Source organism: Pochonia chlamydosporia, chromosome 2, assembly GCF_001653235.2.
Source record: "Pochonia chlamydosporia 170 chromosome 2, whole genome shotgun sequence".
NCBI classification, from domain to species: Eukaryota; Fungi; Ascomycota; class Sordariomycetes; order Hypocreales; family Clavicipitaceae; genus Pochonia; species Pochonia chlamydosporia.
The window spans coordinates 1,869,629-1,883,881 of NC_035791.1; the positions used below are offsets into that span (position 1 = coordinate 1,869,629).

The 14,253-nt window shown below is 51.3% G+C and overlaps 4 protein-coding genes across 4 annotated transcripts; 2 read left to right on the plus strand and 2 right to left on the minus strand.

The window, feature by feature from the left end:
* Positions 1-146: 146 nt before the first annotated feature.
* VFPPC_17577 (hypothetical protein) lies at positions 147-518 on the minus strand (the record flags this gene model as incomplete). The annotated part of the gene is made up of 1 exon (XM_022429274.1): positions 147-518. One exon carries the CDS (start codon positions 516-518, stop codon positions 147-149), a length of 372 nt encoding a protein of 123 aa, XP_022285699.1.
* Positions 519-2,427: 1,909 nt separating this feature from the next.
* On the plus strand, positions 2,428-5,059 carry VFPPC_02699 (leucine rich repeat protein; the record flags this gene model as incomplete). Its single annotated transcript, XM_018282306.1, has 2 exons — positions 2,428-2,460; positions 2,543-5,059. 2 exons carry the CDS (start codon positions 2,428-2,430, stop codon positions 5,057-5,059), a joined length of 2,550 nt encoding a protein of 849 aa, XP_018146729.1.
* A 2,122-nt stretch (positions 5,060-7,181) lies between these two features.
* On the plus strand, positions 7,182-10,798 carry VFPPC_17576 (PHD finger domain-containing protein; the record flags this gene model as incomplete). Its single annotated transcript, XM_022429273.1, has 3 exons — positions 7,182-8,621; positions 8,678-9,699; positions 9,757-10,798. The coding sequence occupies 3 exons, from the start codon at positions 7,182-7,184 to the stop codon at positions 10,796-10,798; spliced, it is 3,504 nt and encodes a 1,167-aa protein (XP_022285700.1).
* Positions 10,799-12,830: 2,032 nt separating this feature from the next.
* VFPPC_17575 (hypothetical protein) lies at positions 12,831-13,486 on the minus strand (the record flags this gene model as incomplete). The annotated part of the gene is made up of 2 exons (XM_022429272.1): positions 12,831-13,213; positions 13,264-13,486. The coding sequence occupies 2 exons, from the start codon at positions 13,484-13,486 to the stop codon at positions 12,831-12,833; spliced, it is 606 nt and encodes a 201-aa protein (XP_022285701.1).
* Positions 13,487-14,253: the final 767 nt, after the last annotated feature.

Below are 14,253 nucleotides of genomic sequence, written 5' to 3' on the forward strand. Positions count from 1 at the left end.
CATGTTGTGCTCATATTTTTGAGCAACCAGCAAGTCAAGTTGCATTTGATTGCGTCTGTCTCTGTAGGCGAGAAGGCGCTCATATCACCATCAGCACCAGCGAGAGGGACGAATCACACACGGCTGGTACCTCCCAGTCTCGGAATTCATGTTGATGCCGAATTGGACAAATTGAAACCACAACCTATAGTTGAGAAACAACAGACGCAGATGACAAGACATGTTGTCGCAGGTGGATTGTCATGGCTTGAGACGGTGTGTTTTGAGCCGTCATGAGAGACAACAGCGTGGATGACGGGCTGGATCACGCAGGGAAGAAACATGGGCAAGCTTGGGCCATGAGGGTCCATGTCGCCACAATTGGAAGCAATCTGATGAGCATGGGACGTGGATAGTGGATCAAATAGGATGTTGGTGTGGTGCATGTATCCGCTACCTTTGGTCTTGTTGACGGACTCGAGACCCCATCTCACGCATCTCTGGAGCCTCTGGCGCATCTCAAGCACACTTTCCGTCATCTTGGACCGCCAAGAATGCCAGGATTAGAAGAAATAGCGCCTGGATGAGCTGCGAGGGTCTGGTCTTGCAAGTCTTGGTCCGGCAACGCCCCAATCAGCAGGGCGCCACTGGATCGCCTGGTGACCGGGGTACAGGCCAGTCGAGATGCACGACGGGCGATGTTGTAATTGCATTTGGCATCAGGAAAACCCGAGTCGGCCACTAACAGTGCCAGCCCCAGTCTCAGAGTCGAACAGTGGACAGTCTGGTGATTGCGTGAGCCGTGGGAGACGACGAGCCGGACGAGACAGTTCGATCGTTGGCGCTGCTGCCAATATATTCGCGGGTTGTTGGTGCTGGAAGCGGGGACGTGACACGAGAGAGAGAGAGAGAGAGAGAGAGAGAGAGAAAGAGAGGAAACAGGAGACGGAGATGGAGAAAGGGAGTTATTGAAATGAAAGATAGGAGTTACAATTATATACAAGAATCAAAAAATCCCGGCCGAGGCGGATAAACATGACAAAAAAGGCGGTACATTTTGGCGTCTGGTCAACGTTGAAGGATGTTTGGTGTTGATTGTGGTGGAGGCTGTGACTGGCTGATCCCATGCCTTCCTAATCTGCGCTCTTGGCCTGTCACATCTCGGCTTGCAGGCCTGTTATTAGAGCCTGCGACCCCCGGTGCCCCAGTCCGAGTCTCCCAGTGCCATTTGATGCCGCGTCCAACAACTCCGGCAGGGACCCCTCCATTACCTTGACGTTCAAGCTGGAAGGACTGGACCCCTTCAATGTCCATGCCTGTCAGTCAACCCTGACTCTGACTGGTCTGGTTCTGGTCAATCTGCTTCTCGTTTGTGTTGTGCACCGTGCTCAAAATCTCCTGCCTTGTCTCGACTCTCCTCCTCCTCCCTCCTTCGCTGTGCAACCTTGGGAGGGAAAACGGGCTTGCATCAACGCCTTTTTTTCCGTGCATAGCATTTTTTTTTCCAGGGCTCGCGATAGCTTCGAGTCCTTCTCTTTTCTTTCTGGGTACGGATGTTGTCCCTTTCGTGAGGACACATTTTTTTCCTGACCTGGTCAGCGGCGTGGTCGGTGTAAAGGTGAGTCACTTGCGAAAGTCCGTTGTTGTTGTTATTGCCTCGCCAGCCTCGCTCTGCGGTGTTTTGTTGTCTGCCTTGCCTGTCCTTGTCACAGCATTTGCGCTTTACCAACAGGCCGCAATTTCCATCATGCCCCTTCTCAGTTGCATAAACTTCTAGCATCGCAATTTTATGTTCCTTGAGCATTTCCCTGAATTTTTATCGATCTCTGTGGTGGCCGGAAACTCCAGAAGCAAACTTTGTTGCTGCTTTACCTGCCCAACTTTTTCTTCTTCCGTGCTTGTGCAACCGTCACTGTGTCGCTCTCCCATCAGTTTCGAACAAACTGATGACTCTCGAACCACAATTCATTACACCGTCTCGATTATTTTGCTTTGCCTGTGTTCCATAATTGTGTCAACCATATTGCCGCTGTCGTTGAAGTGTCTGAGACGGCGAGATTGCGACTGACCTGGTCTGCGAGCTGTGTTCTGCCTTGACAGCATCTTTCCAATTTTTTTCCACACTACCGAGCGAAATCTTTGTCTCCGTGTTTGCATGAAATCTCCGGGCTTGCCCAAGAATCCTTGAGATACTTCGTTTTTCCTGGCTTGAGTTTTGCAAGTGGACTGTTGCTAACCAGCCTCCAGCACCCAGGTTGGCATCGTCCAGAAAGTATCCTCGAGGTAGCTTTGAGCAGGTCAATGAGCAGCCTTGAGAAGATCTGTTCACACAGCATTCGACTTGACTTGCGCTCTTCCTGCGAAGATCCTCTGCCGCTCTTTTCTGGTTGTCCATACAGGCACTAGTTCCATCGCATCATCGCCTCATGTATAGATATTATAGACATCATGGATTCTGAAGACGGAGACCACTTTATAAAGGTATGTTCGCCAATATCAACCTGAGCTACCAGCGACTTGATTGTCGGGATGCGGAAGAAACTAAAACTAAAATCTTAATCAGCAACTGGCCGCCTTTGTGCGCAACCATGAAAAGGCCCTCGCCAATGCCTTGCAGTTCCAACGCCGAGAGATTCGACATCGATCGTCCCAAAGCACGAGTGCAGCCACGATCCCCCCCTCCCCGACCTTGCCAGAGCGACCATCTACATCTTCATCCACAACAAGTACTCTGGCAGCCGCCTTTTCATTGGGAGCCCTGAACTTCACCTCACACAGCGTCAAGTCTGCAAAGTTGGCGCTGACACCCCACCACCTATTCTTCCTCCTATCTCGCTTCGAAGAACTCGGGATCAATGTTGGACCCATGAAAGTGCGGTTGGAGAATCTCCACGATAGTTCCTCCTCCACCAATTATGTCTCGTTCCTAGGAAATTCTCAGAGGGCTCGTAGCCGCAGTTCTGATGTAGGATCGATACACTCCGTCTCGAGCATGCGAAGTGTCATGTCTGGCATGTCTGCGTTGTGGAACAGCTTTGGCATTGGCGCCAGCATATCCGCCGCACGAACCGAGCGTCAGAAAGCCGCCCTCCAGACCGATTTGAAATATCTTTACTCTGCCTTCACCAAGATTCCTTGCTTGAGACTGGCTCCCGACTGGCGAGCAAGGTTGATCAGTGGATATGAGGAATTCCCATTCGATTCCGCCGTCCCGATTTATGTGTTCAAGAACTTGCAAGCACTTGAGATCAATAGTATCGACTTCCGCCAATTTTTCGGTTGGGATCGCCTGGCAGATCAGCTACGGTCACTCAGTTTAAGACACGCTGGTATTGAGGACCCAGCGGACATTTTGATAGATATTGTGCTGGATGATATGGACAAGAGGCGTCGTCGTACGTCCAAGTCGCAATCCTCGCCAACCACAACCTGGGCTGGGACCAACAGTCCTCGGCGCAGTCCTACCATCCCTCCCGAACTCGTTCGAGCAGCTTCTGCTCCTGGGTCGCCTGAGCATAGAACTCTCCTTGCTGACCTTCGGCGCGGGTCCATGACACCTAACGAGCCAGTCCTAGAGGACAGCGAGAGCTCCGACACCGCCAGGCCATCAATCTCCCGTGATGACGTTGAAGACGCACCCCGATCCCCCAACAAAATATCCCGACCACGAAGTATCTCGCCCTCCCGCCCTGCGAGCTCCAGAAATCACTCCTCCCATGTGAGGTCTTCTCAGCAACGTATCAGGCGTTCGGGTTCCGGCTCTTCCCACTCTAGCCTCTCTGAGTCTTGGCATCACCATGCAAGAGGCAGCTCCGGTAACCTCTTAGCTATTGGGATCCTTCCTGCATCTAAATGGCGCTTCTTACGACACCTTAGTCTTGCTGACAATGCAATGACCTCCATCCCACCTGCTAGTCTGGCTCCTCTCTCAAACACTCTTTACTCCCTAGACCTGTCATCCAACCTATTCAGTCAAATTCCCGATAGCTTAGCCTCTCTTACCGCTCTGCGAGCTCTGAATCTTTCCCACTGCATGATCGACTCGCTTCAGTCCCTGACGCGCAACCCACTCCCTGCCATTACAGCCCTGAACCTTCGTGCAAATCGTTTGCAGTCACTAGCAGGAGTCGAGAAGCTCTACCCCCTGGAACGTCTTGACCTGCGTGACAATCGCCTTACCGATCCGTTAGAGCTTGCAAGACTGACAGGTATTCCCGACATTCGAGAAATCTGGTTGGATGGTAACCCGTTCACCAGAACTCACAAGGACTACCGGGTAACCATCTTCAACATATTTCGATCCGCGCCAGGCTATACAGAGGATCTCGTAATTGATGGCAGTGGACCGAGCTATTCTGAGAAGCGGCTATTGATTGAGCGGGCACCTATCCCCGAATCCGTTCCGGTAGTCAAGCCAACGATCCCTGACTCTCCAGCGGCTGTTGATGTTAGCAAACCTGCTATCATTTATAGCTTACCCAAGGAGCCATCCGTTCTTCGTAAAGAGCGTCCAGTGGCCAAGGCTGTAACCAGTGAAGTTAACACCAGTTCTTCTCGGCGCCGAAAAGTGTCCAAAAGACGTATTGTTGACCTTGCAACCGGCGATGGCGGATCGACAGTCACACCATCTGACCCTCCCAATGAGGAGTCCAGTGCAACATCATTGTCAGAGACGGGAAACTACCGTGTTTCCAGGCAACCTGAAAGAACTCTACTTCCGCCTGTCATCTTGACAGCCAATAGACCGACGGAGCCCGTTCCAGTCTCTGATGCTTCGGCCAACCGGGATAAGCCTTTACCAGCACCGCCGTCTGCTTACGACGTAAATGGTGCCACAGATGAGTCGAAAGATTCTCAAAATTGGGATGCAGGCGGCGAGATGTATCGGCGAAGGATCGAAGCTCTTCGTGATAGAGTTGGCAGTGGCTATCTCAGTGTCTTGAGCGAAGAGAGCTGGGATGGCGCTGGAAATACGTTCATGTCCTCTGGCGTTCCATCTGTCGCGACCTTACGGACAGGACATGTTTCTCATCATGTGCCTCAAGCCCAAGCAATTCACAGCGGTCGTACTTTGGGCTAAGGTTGGATGCACCAAAGCTTATTCCACTCTGATGTGTGGTTACTATTTGATACCCCCGATTGATACCCCCTTTTCACAATTTTATGTATTGCGACCGGAGTTGGGTTAACTCTGGCTTTCTCGATTGGCGAGCAAGGGTGCTATTGTAGCTGTTGCTTGACATGGCTGTTGCATAACCCCTTTGAAGCTTACCTATATGGTTTGCTACTGTTCAAGACTGATCTCATGATTTACGGAATGATTTTACGGAGCATAGCGATTGTGGCGTTTGGATTTCGGTTTTCTTTTTTTGGTTCTGAGGGCGGCTTATTTGATTTTCCTCGACTCTTGTCTCACAAAGGCTAGATGCAACTCTTGCGACTCTTGCCGAGGGCTATGTGTCTTTTCCGCCTAATACCCTTGCGAGGTCTGCACGAGTTGGAGCCTGTGTTTGCTGGTATGCAAGGACAGATAAAATAGGTTGCATGGGAATTGGCTGCATCCTTTTGCGTTTTGCTATTGACACATAGTATTGTTGGTTGTCTTTGTTTTCGGGTGGAATCGCCTGTATTCGTCATTTGGTCGTTGGCGGTCTTTTTTGGTTTTCGTTTTCTGTTCTACCTCTGCATGCTTGGTGCAAGGCCGAGTCACCTCGAGTACAATTGCCCAATTGCTTTATTGATTTTCAGATAGGCGGGAGGAAAAATTATTACGGTGGACTAATACAACGAACATTGGCCGGCATCCAAACCACCTCCTAGTATGTGAAGCAGCACTTGGCTGTGTGTAATGATTCCAATTTTGCGTAGTCAACGGAGGTGCGATCATATGGTCATGATTTCACAATCGCGAGCACCACCCGGTAAAGCCCGTAAGCCTGGCAGCTGAATCGACCCTTTGAGATGCAGAGATATTTGCACCTGCAAGCCACCTCAAGCCACACGATGAGTATCTACTAGCTTTGCGGAAGAGGCCGAGGATGGGTCTCGCATTGAGGCGGTTGATTTTATGGCCGCAGGATGTCATCGACTCACGAATTCCAGTCAAGGACAGAGTACAACAAAGCAGGGTCAGCCCCACACCATGTCGGGGGTGTGTCGAGGTCAATAAATGGAGTCCGGTGTCATTGCGACGCCATACCGAATGTTAATATGGTTCATATCGGTGCATTGGAGTAATGGTATCACGGGAGTAATGGATACTGAATGACGAGCAATTGCAGTTGCAGCTGGGCGAGTGAATCATGAAGATCGTGACAATGCATGACAATTTGCGAGCTAAGAATAGAACCAGACTGCATTCTCACTCACACTGCAAGCCTATTTCCAAAATGTCACCAGCCAAATCCGCTGGCATGACAAGCGTCATCAGTGAATTACTCGGATGCAACGGAAACATTGATGAGAGGGTGCCACGAGTCTGGTGCGTCTAATCAAAAGCGACAAGACCAGAGACGACGGTGAGGTGGCATCTTGGCGTCAGAGATGGTGGGGAAGAATATTCAGATCAGGACCAACGCTGTCGATTGACACACGCTCCCCAATCCTGCCATCAAAGGATCAATCCCATTGTCCTACGTGGAGGAGCTGTGCCACGTTATGACATGAGAAGGTCCTCAAGAGCCGCTTGCTCAGATCTCGGAAGATGAGATGCAGGTGAGTTGGGTGGGGTCTCTACCAAAAGCAGTCAAGCGCCGTTCCTACCGCTGCTGACTAAGTATTCTCTGTGGGCCCACGCACCATGGTGGTTTTATCAGTGGGTGGTCGAGTTGCTCGAGGTCAGGCTGGTCCGTGCGTCTGCGACTTCACGCGTTGTCTGTTTTCGCCCTCGATCATCGGAGGAGAGCCACGAAAGTCACAACGAACTCCGGATGCCTTTGTGATTTCCATCCTCTGCGCTGCGACGAGGTCTCCCTTTGGGTCACTTGCTCTGCCGTATGCGACCTTGCGCCTGCCGCGTGTCCACGGGGACTTTGAAATGAACTCCTACCCCGCCCCTGCCCCTTGACCAGGTCGCGCGCAATACAACCCCTGGATCTGCTCTGAAGCCCGGAAATCTACATACGAACGACAGGAATCCCATTTACGGTCATCGACAGACTACGCCGACTCGCGCCAAGGAGTCTTGAAGCGCGTTTCCAGACATGGCTCCGGCCTCACCATCTCCGAGACGAACACCCTCTGGACGGCCTCGAGGCCGCCCTCCAGGAACTACAAATGCAGCGCGCGCAGCCAGACAAGCCATGGCTGCTACAATTGCAACAGAGCCACCACCAAAACGACGTCGTTACGTGCCCGGAGGCCCTGGTGGAGGCGGCAGATTTGTAGAAGCAGACGAGTTGGCAGCATCTGCGACTGCTTCTGCGCCTAGACCAAGGACGACTGTCATACGAAGCGTCATCAACGGCAAGTCACCCTCCGTGATGCCCAGACGAGAGAGGAGCATGCGGTCTCGCGCCTCTGCGAGCGAAGAGCTCGAGGAAATGCGCTGGGGATCGGCGGCTGCTGTGGCAGCATCGGTTAAGCAGGCCGAAGACTATAAACCACGAGAAGAACGAAGCTGGGAGGAATTTCACCCAAGTCTTGATATCGAGAAGACTTTTATGCTTTTTTCCGCAGATGAGGTTGACGGGGTTATGCGAGATACGCCCAGTACACCAGCCCTGCAAACGCCAGGAACGCCCTTGGCAAATGGTTCCATGACTCCTTCGAGGCACATCAATACAGCCTCTACTGGTACTACACCGAATCCGCAAGGCAAGGCGGATGCAAATGCATCCGATACGCAAGCTGGGACTCCATCGAGGCGGTCACGTCGACCAACCCGCGAAGTAGTCAGCTTTTACACCACCCGACCCTCAGAAATCGCACCGACGCCGCGCACACCCAAGATATTACCCATACAAAACCAGACACCAAAAGAAAGGCTAGATTTGAAGCTGCCATCTTACCGCAAGACAAATCGAATCGAATTATTTGAGAGCAAGACCTTTGGCCAGGCGAGATATGTAGACAAGGCGATGAGTAATGTTGGCTACCAAGAGAGCGACGAGTTTATTCGCCCCGACTCAACGTTAATCAAGGCCATCGACACCAACGCGGAAGAGGATCTTGATCTCACACCCGTGAATAGCAATGAGGATCATCCTCATCATACCAAGCTGGGCAAAGTTGAATACGACATGGATGAACAAGACGACATGTGGTTAGAACACGTGAATGCCATGCGGAAACAGAATGAGCTGGAGACGATCACGAGAGAGGTCTTTGAGATTACGATAACCAAAATCGAGAAGGAGTGGCACGCGTTGGAAAAGAGGATACCGAAACCAAATCCCAAGCCGCCACAAACGCATCGTCCTAGGTCAAGCTCTGCGGCTGCGGTGAACGGGGAAACGCAAGCTGGGGAAGAGCCAGATAGCAAGTGTGCCATCTGCGATGACGGGGACTGCGAAAACACAAACGCCATTGTGTTCTGCGACGGGTGCAACTTGGCTGTTCACCAAGAATGCTATGGTGTGCCATTTATTCCTGAGGGCCAATGGCTTTGCCGCAAGTGTCAACTCTGCGGCAGAGGTATTCCCGTAAGTATTCAATCTCAGACATTTTTGGAGAGGGCTCTTCTGGCTAACGATTGTAGACATGCATCTTTTGCCCCAATACGGATGGCGCTTTCAAGCAAACCAATTCCTCAAAATGGGCGCATTTGCTCTGCGCCATGTGGATTCCGGAGGTTTCCCTTGGCAATCACACCTTTATGGAGCCGGTAATGGACGTTGAAAAGGTTCCCAAAACTCGATGGAAGCTGTCTTGCTACATCTGTAGGCAAAAGATGGGCGCGTGCATTCAATGCTCAAACAAGAACTGCTATCAAGCATTCCATGTTACGTGCGCAAGGAGAGCGCGCCTATACCTGAAGATGAAAACTAGTCATGGTGCTCTCGCAGTTTTGGACGGAAACATGGTCCTCAAGGCTTTCTGCGACAAACACTGCCCCCTCGAGTATAGCAATGACAACAACGTTCACCAAGCGACTCGCTCAGCTAAAAAGTTCTACAAGAGAAACATGAAGGGCCGTCTCTGGGCTGATAATTTGGCTATTGCCAATGTCATCGCCGCACAGCAACGTACCCTCCTGGCCGAATCGCCCGCGAACGCGCAAGGGGATAAGGAAAAGGCCGCTGCTGACAAGAAGAAGATGGAGCAACCGCCGAAGAATATGTGGAAGCTGCCATCCGGCGCCCCTATCATCCCGCAAGCGGTGTTTGACATTGTCGAAGCATCTATCCAACGGTTTCCTTTCCGCAAGCGCAAGGACTTTTTGAGCGAGGCATGTCGATACTGGACATTGAAGCGTGAGGCTCGACGGGGTGCGGGATTGCTCAAACGCCTTCAGCTACAAATGGAGACCTTTTCGTCCATGGAGCTGACTAGGCGAGACTTCTCCACGATGGGTTCAAATGGCAAGGCACGACTAGCACGGCGAATAGAGTTTGCAGAGGATATCCTCAAGGACCTTGAGCAGCTGAAGGATCTCTCGGAGAAGATTGTGCAGCGAGAACAGATGAAGGTAGATGCGGCAGAGATGGAGGACGAGTTCGTGAGTGAGTGCTACTTTCCCGTTGCTAAACATTTGCCTCCCGCAATTGAGAAGGCCATATCGTAAGTTCTGCACCTTCGAACCATCTGAAGACACTTTTCGCTAACAAAAACACGCAGGTTGGACAAAGACTTGTTCACGAGTGGCTTGGAGAAAATTAAGTCCCGCGTAGATGAACGATTCTACGTAACAGCTCTGGCATTTATGCAAGATCTGGGTGACGTTATCAGCACGGGTATCGTGAATGCCCCTTCAGTGTCAAGCAGCAGCAGCGAGTCACGTTTCGAAGCCACAGAAGTTTCTCCAGCAAAGACAAACTTCTCGGACATACGGGAGCGGCGGAAACTAGGCAAACGCATCCTGAAAGCAGTACAACCTCTATTAGAAAGCGCCATTCGAGTGGAATCTGAAATCTCAAACAAATCCTTTGAAACAATGCAGAAGGAGCTGGAGGGCATAATCGACGCCAGTGTGGACACTTCACGAGTAGTCATCACATCTGCCACAACAAAGCAAGAAGAAGGGGAAGATACCATCATGGTGGACGCCCCTGATTCATCTGAAATCACTGTTAAAAGCCTCGACAACGACGACGCCGATGTCGACGCCCAAGGTGACCCAATGGACACGGCAGAGGACGCTGATGAGCAAGATGGTGGAAACATAGAGGTGAACACATCTGGACTCGGCATCACCGTCAAATCTGAGGAGTCTACTACCGTCTCCCCACGCAAGAGTAAACGCACCAAGGGCCAGAGCATGCAAACCTCACAAACTCCACCCGAATCAGAAGCCTACGTCAACCTAGCGCCTCCCGCTGCCGCAACAACGAGCGTGCCGGGACCTCCAACACCGCCTCATTCCAACGGTAGTTTTGGCAAAGAACCCGTAGACCCGTTGACGGACGGCGGCGTCCTGTGGTACTTGCAGACCATGCAGCCCCGGGGAACATCCATCCTCGGCGAGCACTGGGCTGCAGGGAGGGATGCAGTGCGCATGCTTAGCGAGGAACTGACTGATCTTGATGACGAGGAGCTTAAGGGGCTCCGAGCAGAAGTTGATGAGTCGGTTGCGGCGGGATTGGTGAATGGCGACGCTGGCGATGGCGGCAAGGCCAAGACGAAGAATCGGAAGAGGAGAGTTTCGGGGCGGAGGAGATGAGGTGTATTATTACGTGATGGCTTGTAGTATTTTCTCTGAAGGCGGGATGGCGTGGGGACTTGTTATCTTTTTTCTTATTTTTTTTTTTTTTTTTATTTGCCGGCGCTAGGATGGTATCATTGTATGTGTAAGTAAGTGTTTGTTTAATGGGCGTTTGTGGGTTCGTCCCCGTATGTACAGATGTTATGTAGAGATGGGAATTAGGACATATCATGATGTGGATTGGAAAGTGTGTCTTGCCATGTCAATTCGTGGTTTGTGCTGCCAGATATGGATGTTGCTGATGGATTCTTGCTGGTGGTCTATGTTGCAATGACTATACTTTGACATGATTCCGCGTCTAGTGTACTCTACTGTACCGTTGGCAGTACCTATATTAGACTTTCTGTGCACTTATACTACTAAGACCAATGTATGTTGCTCCTTGCCACACACAAGTCGTGGCAGTGATGCGGTGTCCTCGTACAAGGATCCATGGGTAATCGATCATGAACTCATGTACAGAGAAGGTATCAGCTTTATCTTGCCTCACAGGGTCCTAGAAGCTACATCTCAATGCGATAGTAAAGCTCTTACTAGTACGGTATCGACTGTAACAATGGAGATGCGGATTACTATGTTATCATATGTGCTTATGAGAAACAGGCTGTATCTAGGATGTGTTTGAACTACTGCTGTTTCACGAGTTGGATGACTATTCTGCGAGTTGGGCCAGTTGCCGGATGGTGACTTGGATATGAAGACCAAGACGGTATAGTGAGAATGACATGGTCCATGCTACGACTTGTACGTTGTGCGGAAATGTATGCTTGTACATTGGCTCTAACAAGATGTATGCTTTAATGTTGGTTGTGTTTGGGAGGACTGTCTGATGCTTAATGGATACGTTATCAAATTGTTCGAGCTGCAAGAGCGCACAGCTGGTGACAGCACATTACAATCCGGGATTTAAATAGTTTGACCTGCCTACCCAGGTAGTTCCATGCATGTGTAGAGGCAATATCAAGACATGAATGCCTCCATGTACCTTTAAGACGGTCGTTTAGCTGCAGTTACCTTAAATAGCAAGTCGCCGGCACCGTCACAATCACAGTGTACAAGTCCCTCCCTCATAGTAGGGCTATTTTCGTCTGGTCAGATAAGCCAAAAGAAACGTCGCGTGTCTGAAGTCCAGCCAAAAACCGGTTCGTGCCTGAACATTGGCGCCGGTCTGACCAGTAATCTACGTCTATGAGCTGCCGGGTCTGATGTCAGGGGCGGTGTCATGTAAGGGAGGGTTGCGGAATTGGTTTCGCCGGTCTAGGACCAGACGAATAATGTTGTCCGCATTATTTGCAGTGTTGGATCCTCGACTTGGCTGGTTTATGCAGAGTTCTTAATGGGAACGGTTTCCCCGGGCGCCTATTCGAGATGCCTCTATGGCCGACGTGCATGCAAACGCATGCGACACGACCTGACTTGTTCAATGTCTGATTTCGGGTCTGCTCACATTTTGCAGGTTCAAAAGGAGGACAAAGGTGTTCCGTTCCGGGATTAAGCCACAAAGCCACCAGTGCCTGCACACCCAAACAAGTTCGTATATGCTCCTTATTCAGCATGCTACCATCCACTACGGGATGAATAGTCGTTGTAGAGTTTTTCTTCGCAGCGCCATCATTTGTCAGTACGATAATGGGCACGGGAGGATAGCTTGGATGGGTTGCTGGCGTAAGCGAAAAGTGGGAAATAAATGGACTTGTGGTCTATAAGGTTGGCGTGGTGCTGAGTTGCCCTTAAGAAGTCAACGGGTAGGAAGCCATTCCATCGGGCAAATCGTTTGAGAAAGGAGATGGGGGTGTATTCTTGACATGGTTGGATAAGGTGGGCGTTAGATGAAGATGTTGCCATGAATAGGTGGAAGGGTAATAGGTTCACAGAAGATGTCATCAATTGATAGGGACACAAGACCAGAGGCGGTTGCTCCACGGATCTTCAGGGTCTCAAGTAGTATGTGCTGTAGTTCAGAGGTTGTGGACACGTAAAGAAAGTGGTGTCATGGTTTGCTATGACATGTCTGTCTCCTGGCAGCTTGGACGGAGATGCGGATGGACGGCCCAGCCAGACGATCGAGGGGATTGCGTGTCGTCTCGATTCTGGATCGATTGATGCTTTCAGGTTTTAAGGGGTGTGCCATGGCATGTCCCTGGGAGGCAAAAGTGCCTGGACGGTTTAGCGCGGGTGGCATTGCTGCAAGTCTCGACGTGATTCGTTTGTCGTGATGGAGACGGAAGCTTTGGCGAGGCGGATCTGGGTTGGGATCTGGAAGCAGGTCAAGACTTGTGTCCATCGGGACTGGACCTGTGGCGTGAGGGAAACGACGAAGAGCTGATTGAGTTGAGGTGCCCAATTGAGGGGACCAACTGAAGTGATTGACTGCTTGAGAGTGATGAGGGGCAGCAGCAAGAGCGAGAGGGACAAAAAGTGGCAAAGTGATGCGCCCACAGCTAGCCTTGGATACCGGCAAGTATGGTGTACCCCGTATGCACCGAATATCACATCACGCAAGGCCATGACGTGCGGTATCTGGTACATGTCTTGGATTCGGATGTCCAAGAACCACTTGGCAACCTGGAACTTTGAATTCTGTTCGGCCAGCTCTTTCGTCAACCACATGGGGAAAATGAAAATCGTGTGCAAGGCCAGCAGCATAATTAGACGCCCGGAGACCCGCCGTACACTCGTCATCTGTGCTTTTGCATTCCACGACAGCTAACGTGATGTCCAGTATGCCCAGTCGACAGAGGGCAGAGCCACTGATATCGATTGTTTGATGTCTGGTGAGGCTTTGGAGGTTACACCGTCAATACCTAGGTAGGCAGCCGCCGAGGGCCAGTGCCCCGCAGAAGCCACAAGGCCAGGACAGGCTCGAATGATGATGACTGTTGAGGACCGAGTGGGTTCGGGGATTCCCACCTCGAAGTATGATTTCCAAGGAACTCCGGAGGCCAATGTGGAGCGACAAGCAGAAGTTTGCTGCTGCAATGTGAGGGAGCAGTCACCGCAGCCGGTAAGGAAGAGCATGGACGAAAATGATAATGATGGGTGCGGCCAAGAGGCAAGAGCAAGTTTAATGAATGATATACGGAGCACACAGAGTATACGGAGTAGCAATCATGCGCTTTACAAGTTGCCAGCATTGTTTGGTCAGCATCAGCACGAGATGCAAGCTGCATGGAAGAGATGCTGGAGCTGGAGTCAAAGCTGTAGTTGGAGGTGCAGCGGGAGCTGGCAAGACTCGGCAACATTGAAGCTTGAACAATTCATTGATGCTCAGCCCGGCTGAAAGGCGCCGGCATTGGACAGTGCCTCCAGATGTCACGCCTCGTTGGTGTGGTCGCTGGCCAGTAGGAAGCAGCAGCGTAGCCCCAGTGCCACTCAGTGCACCCCCAGCGCTCAAGCTCCCCCAGTCCAGGGCT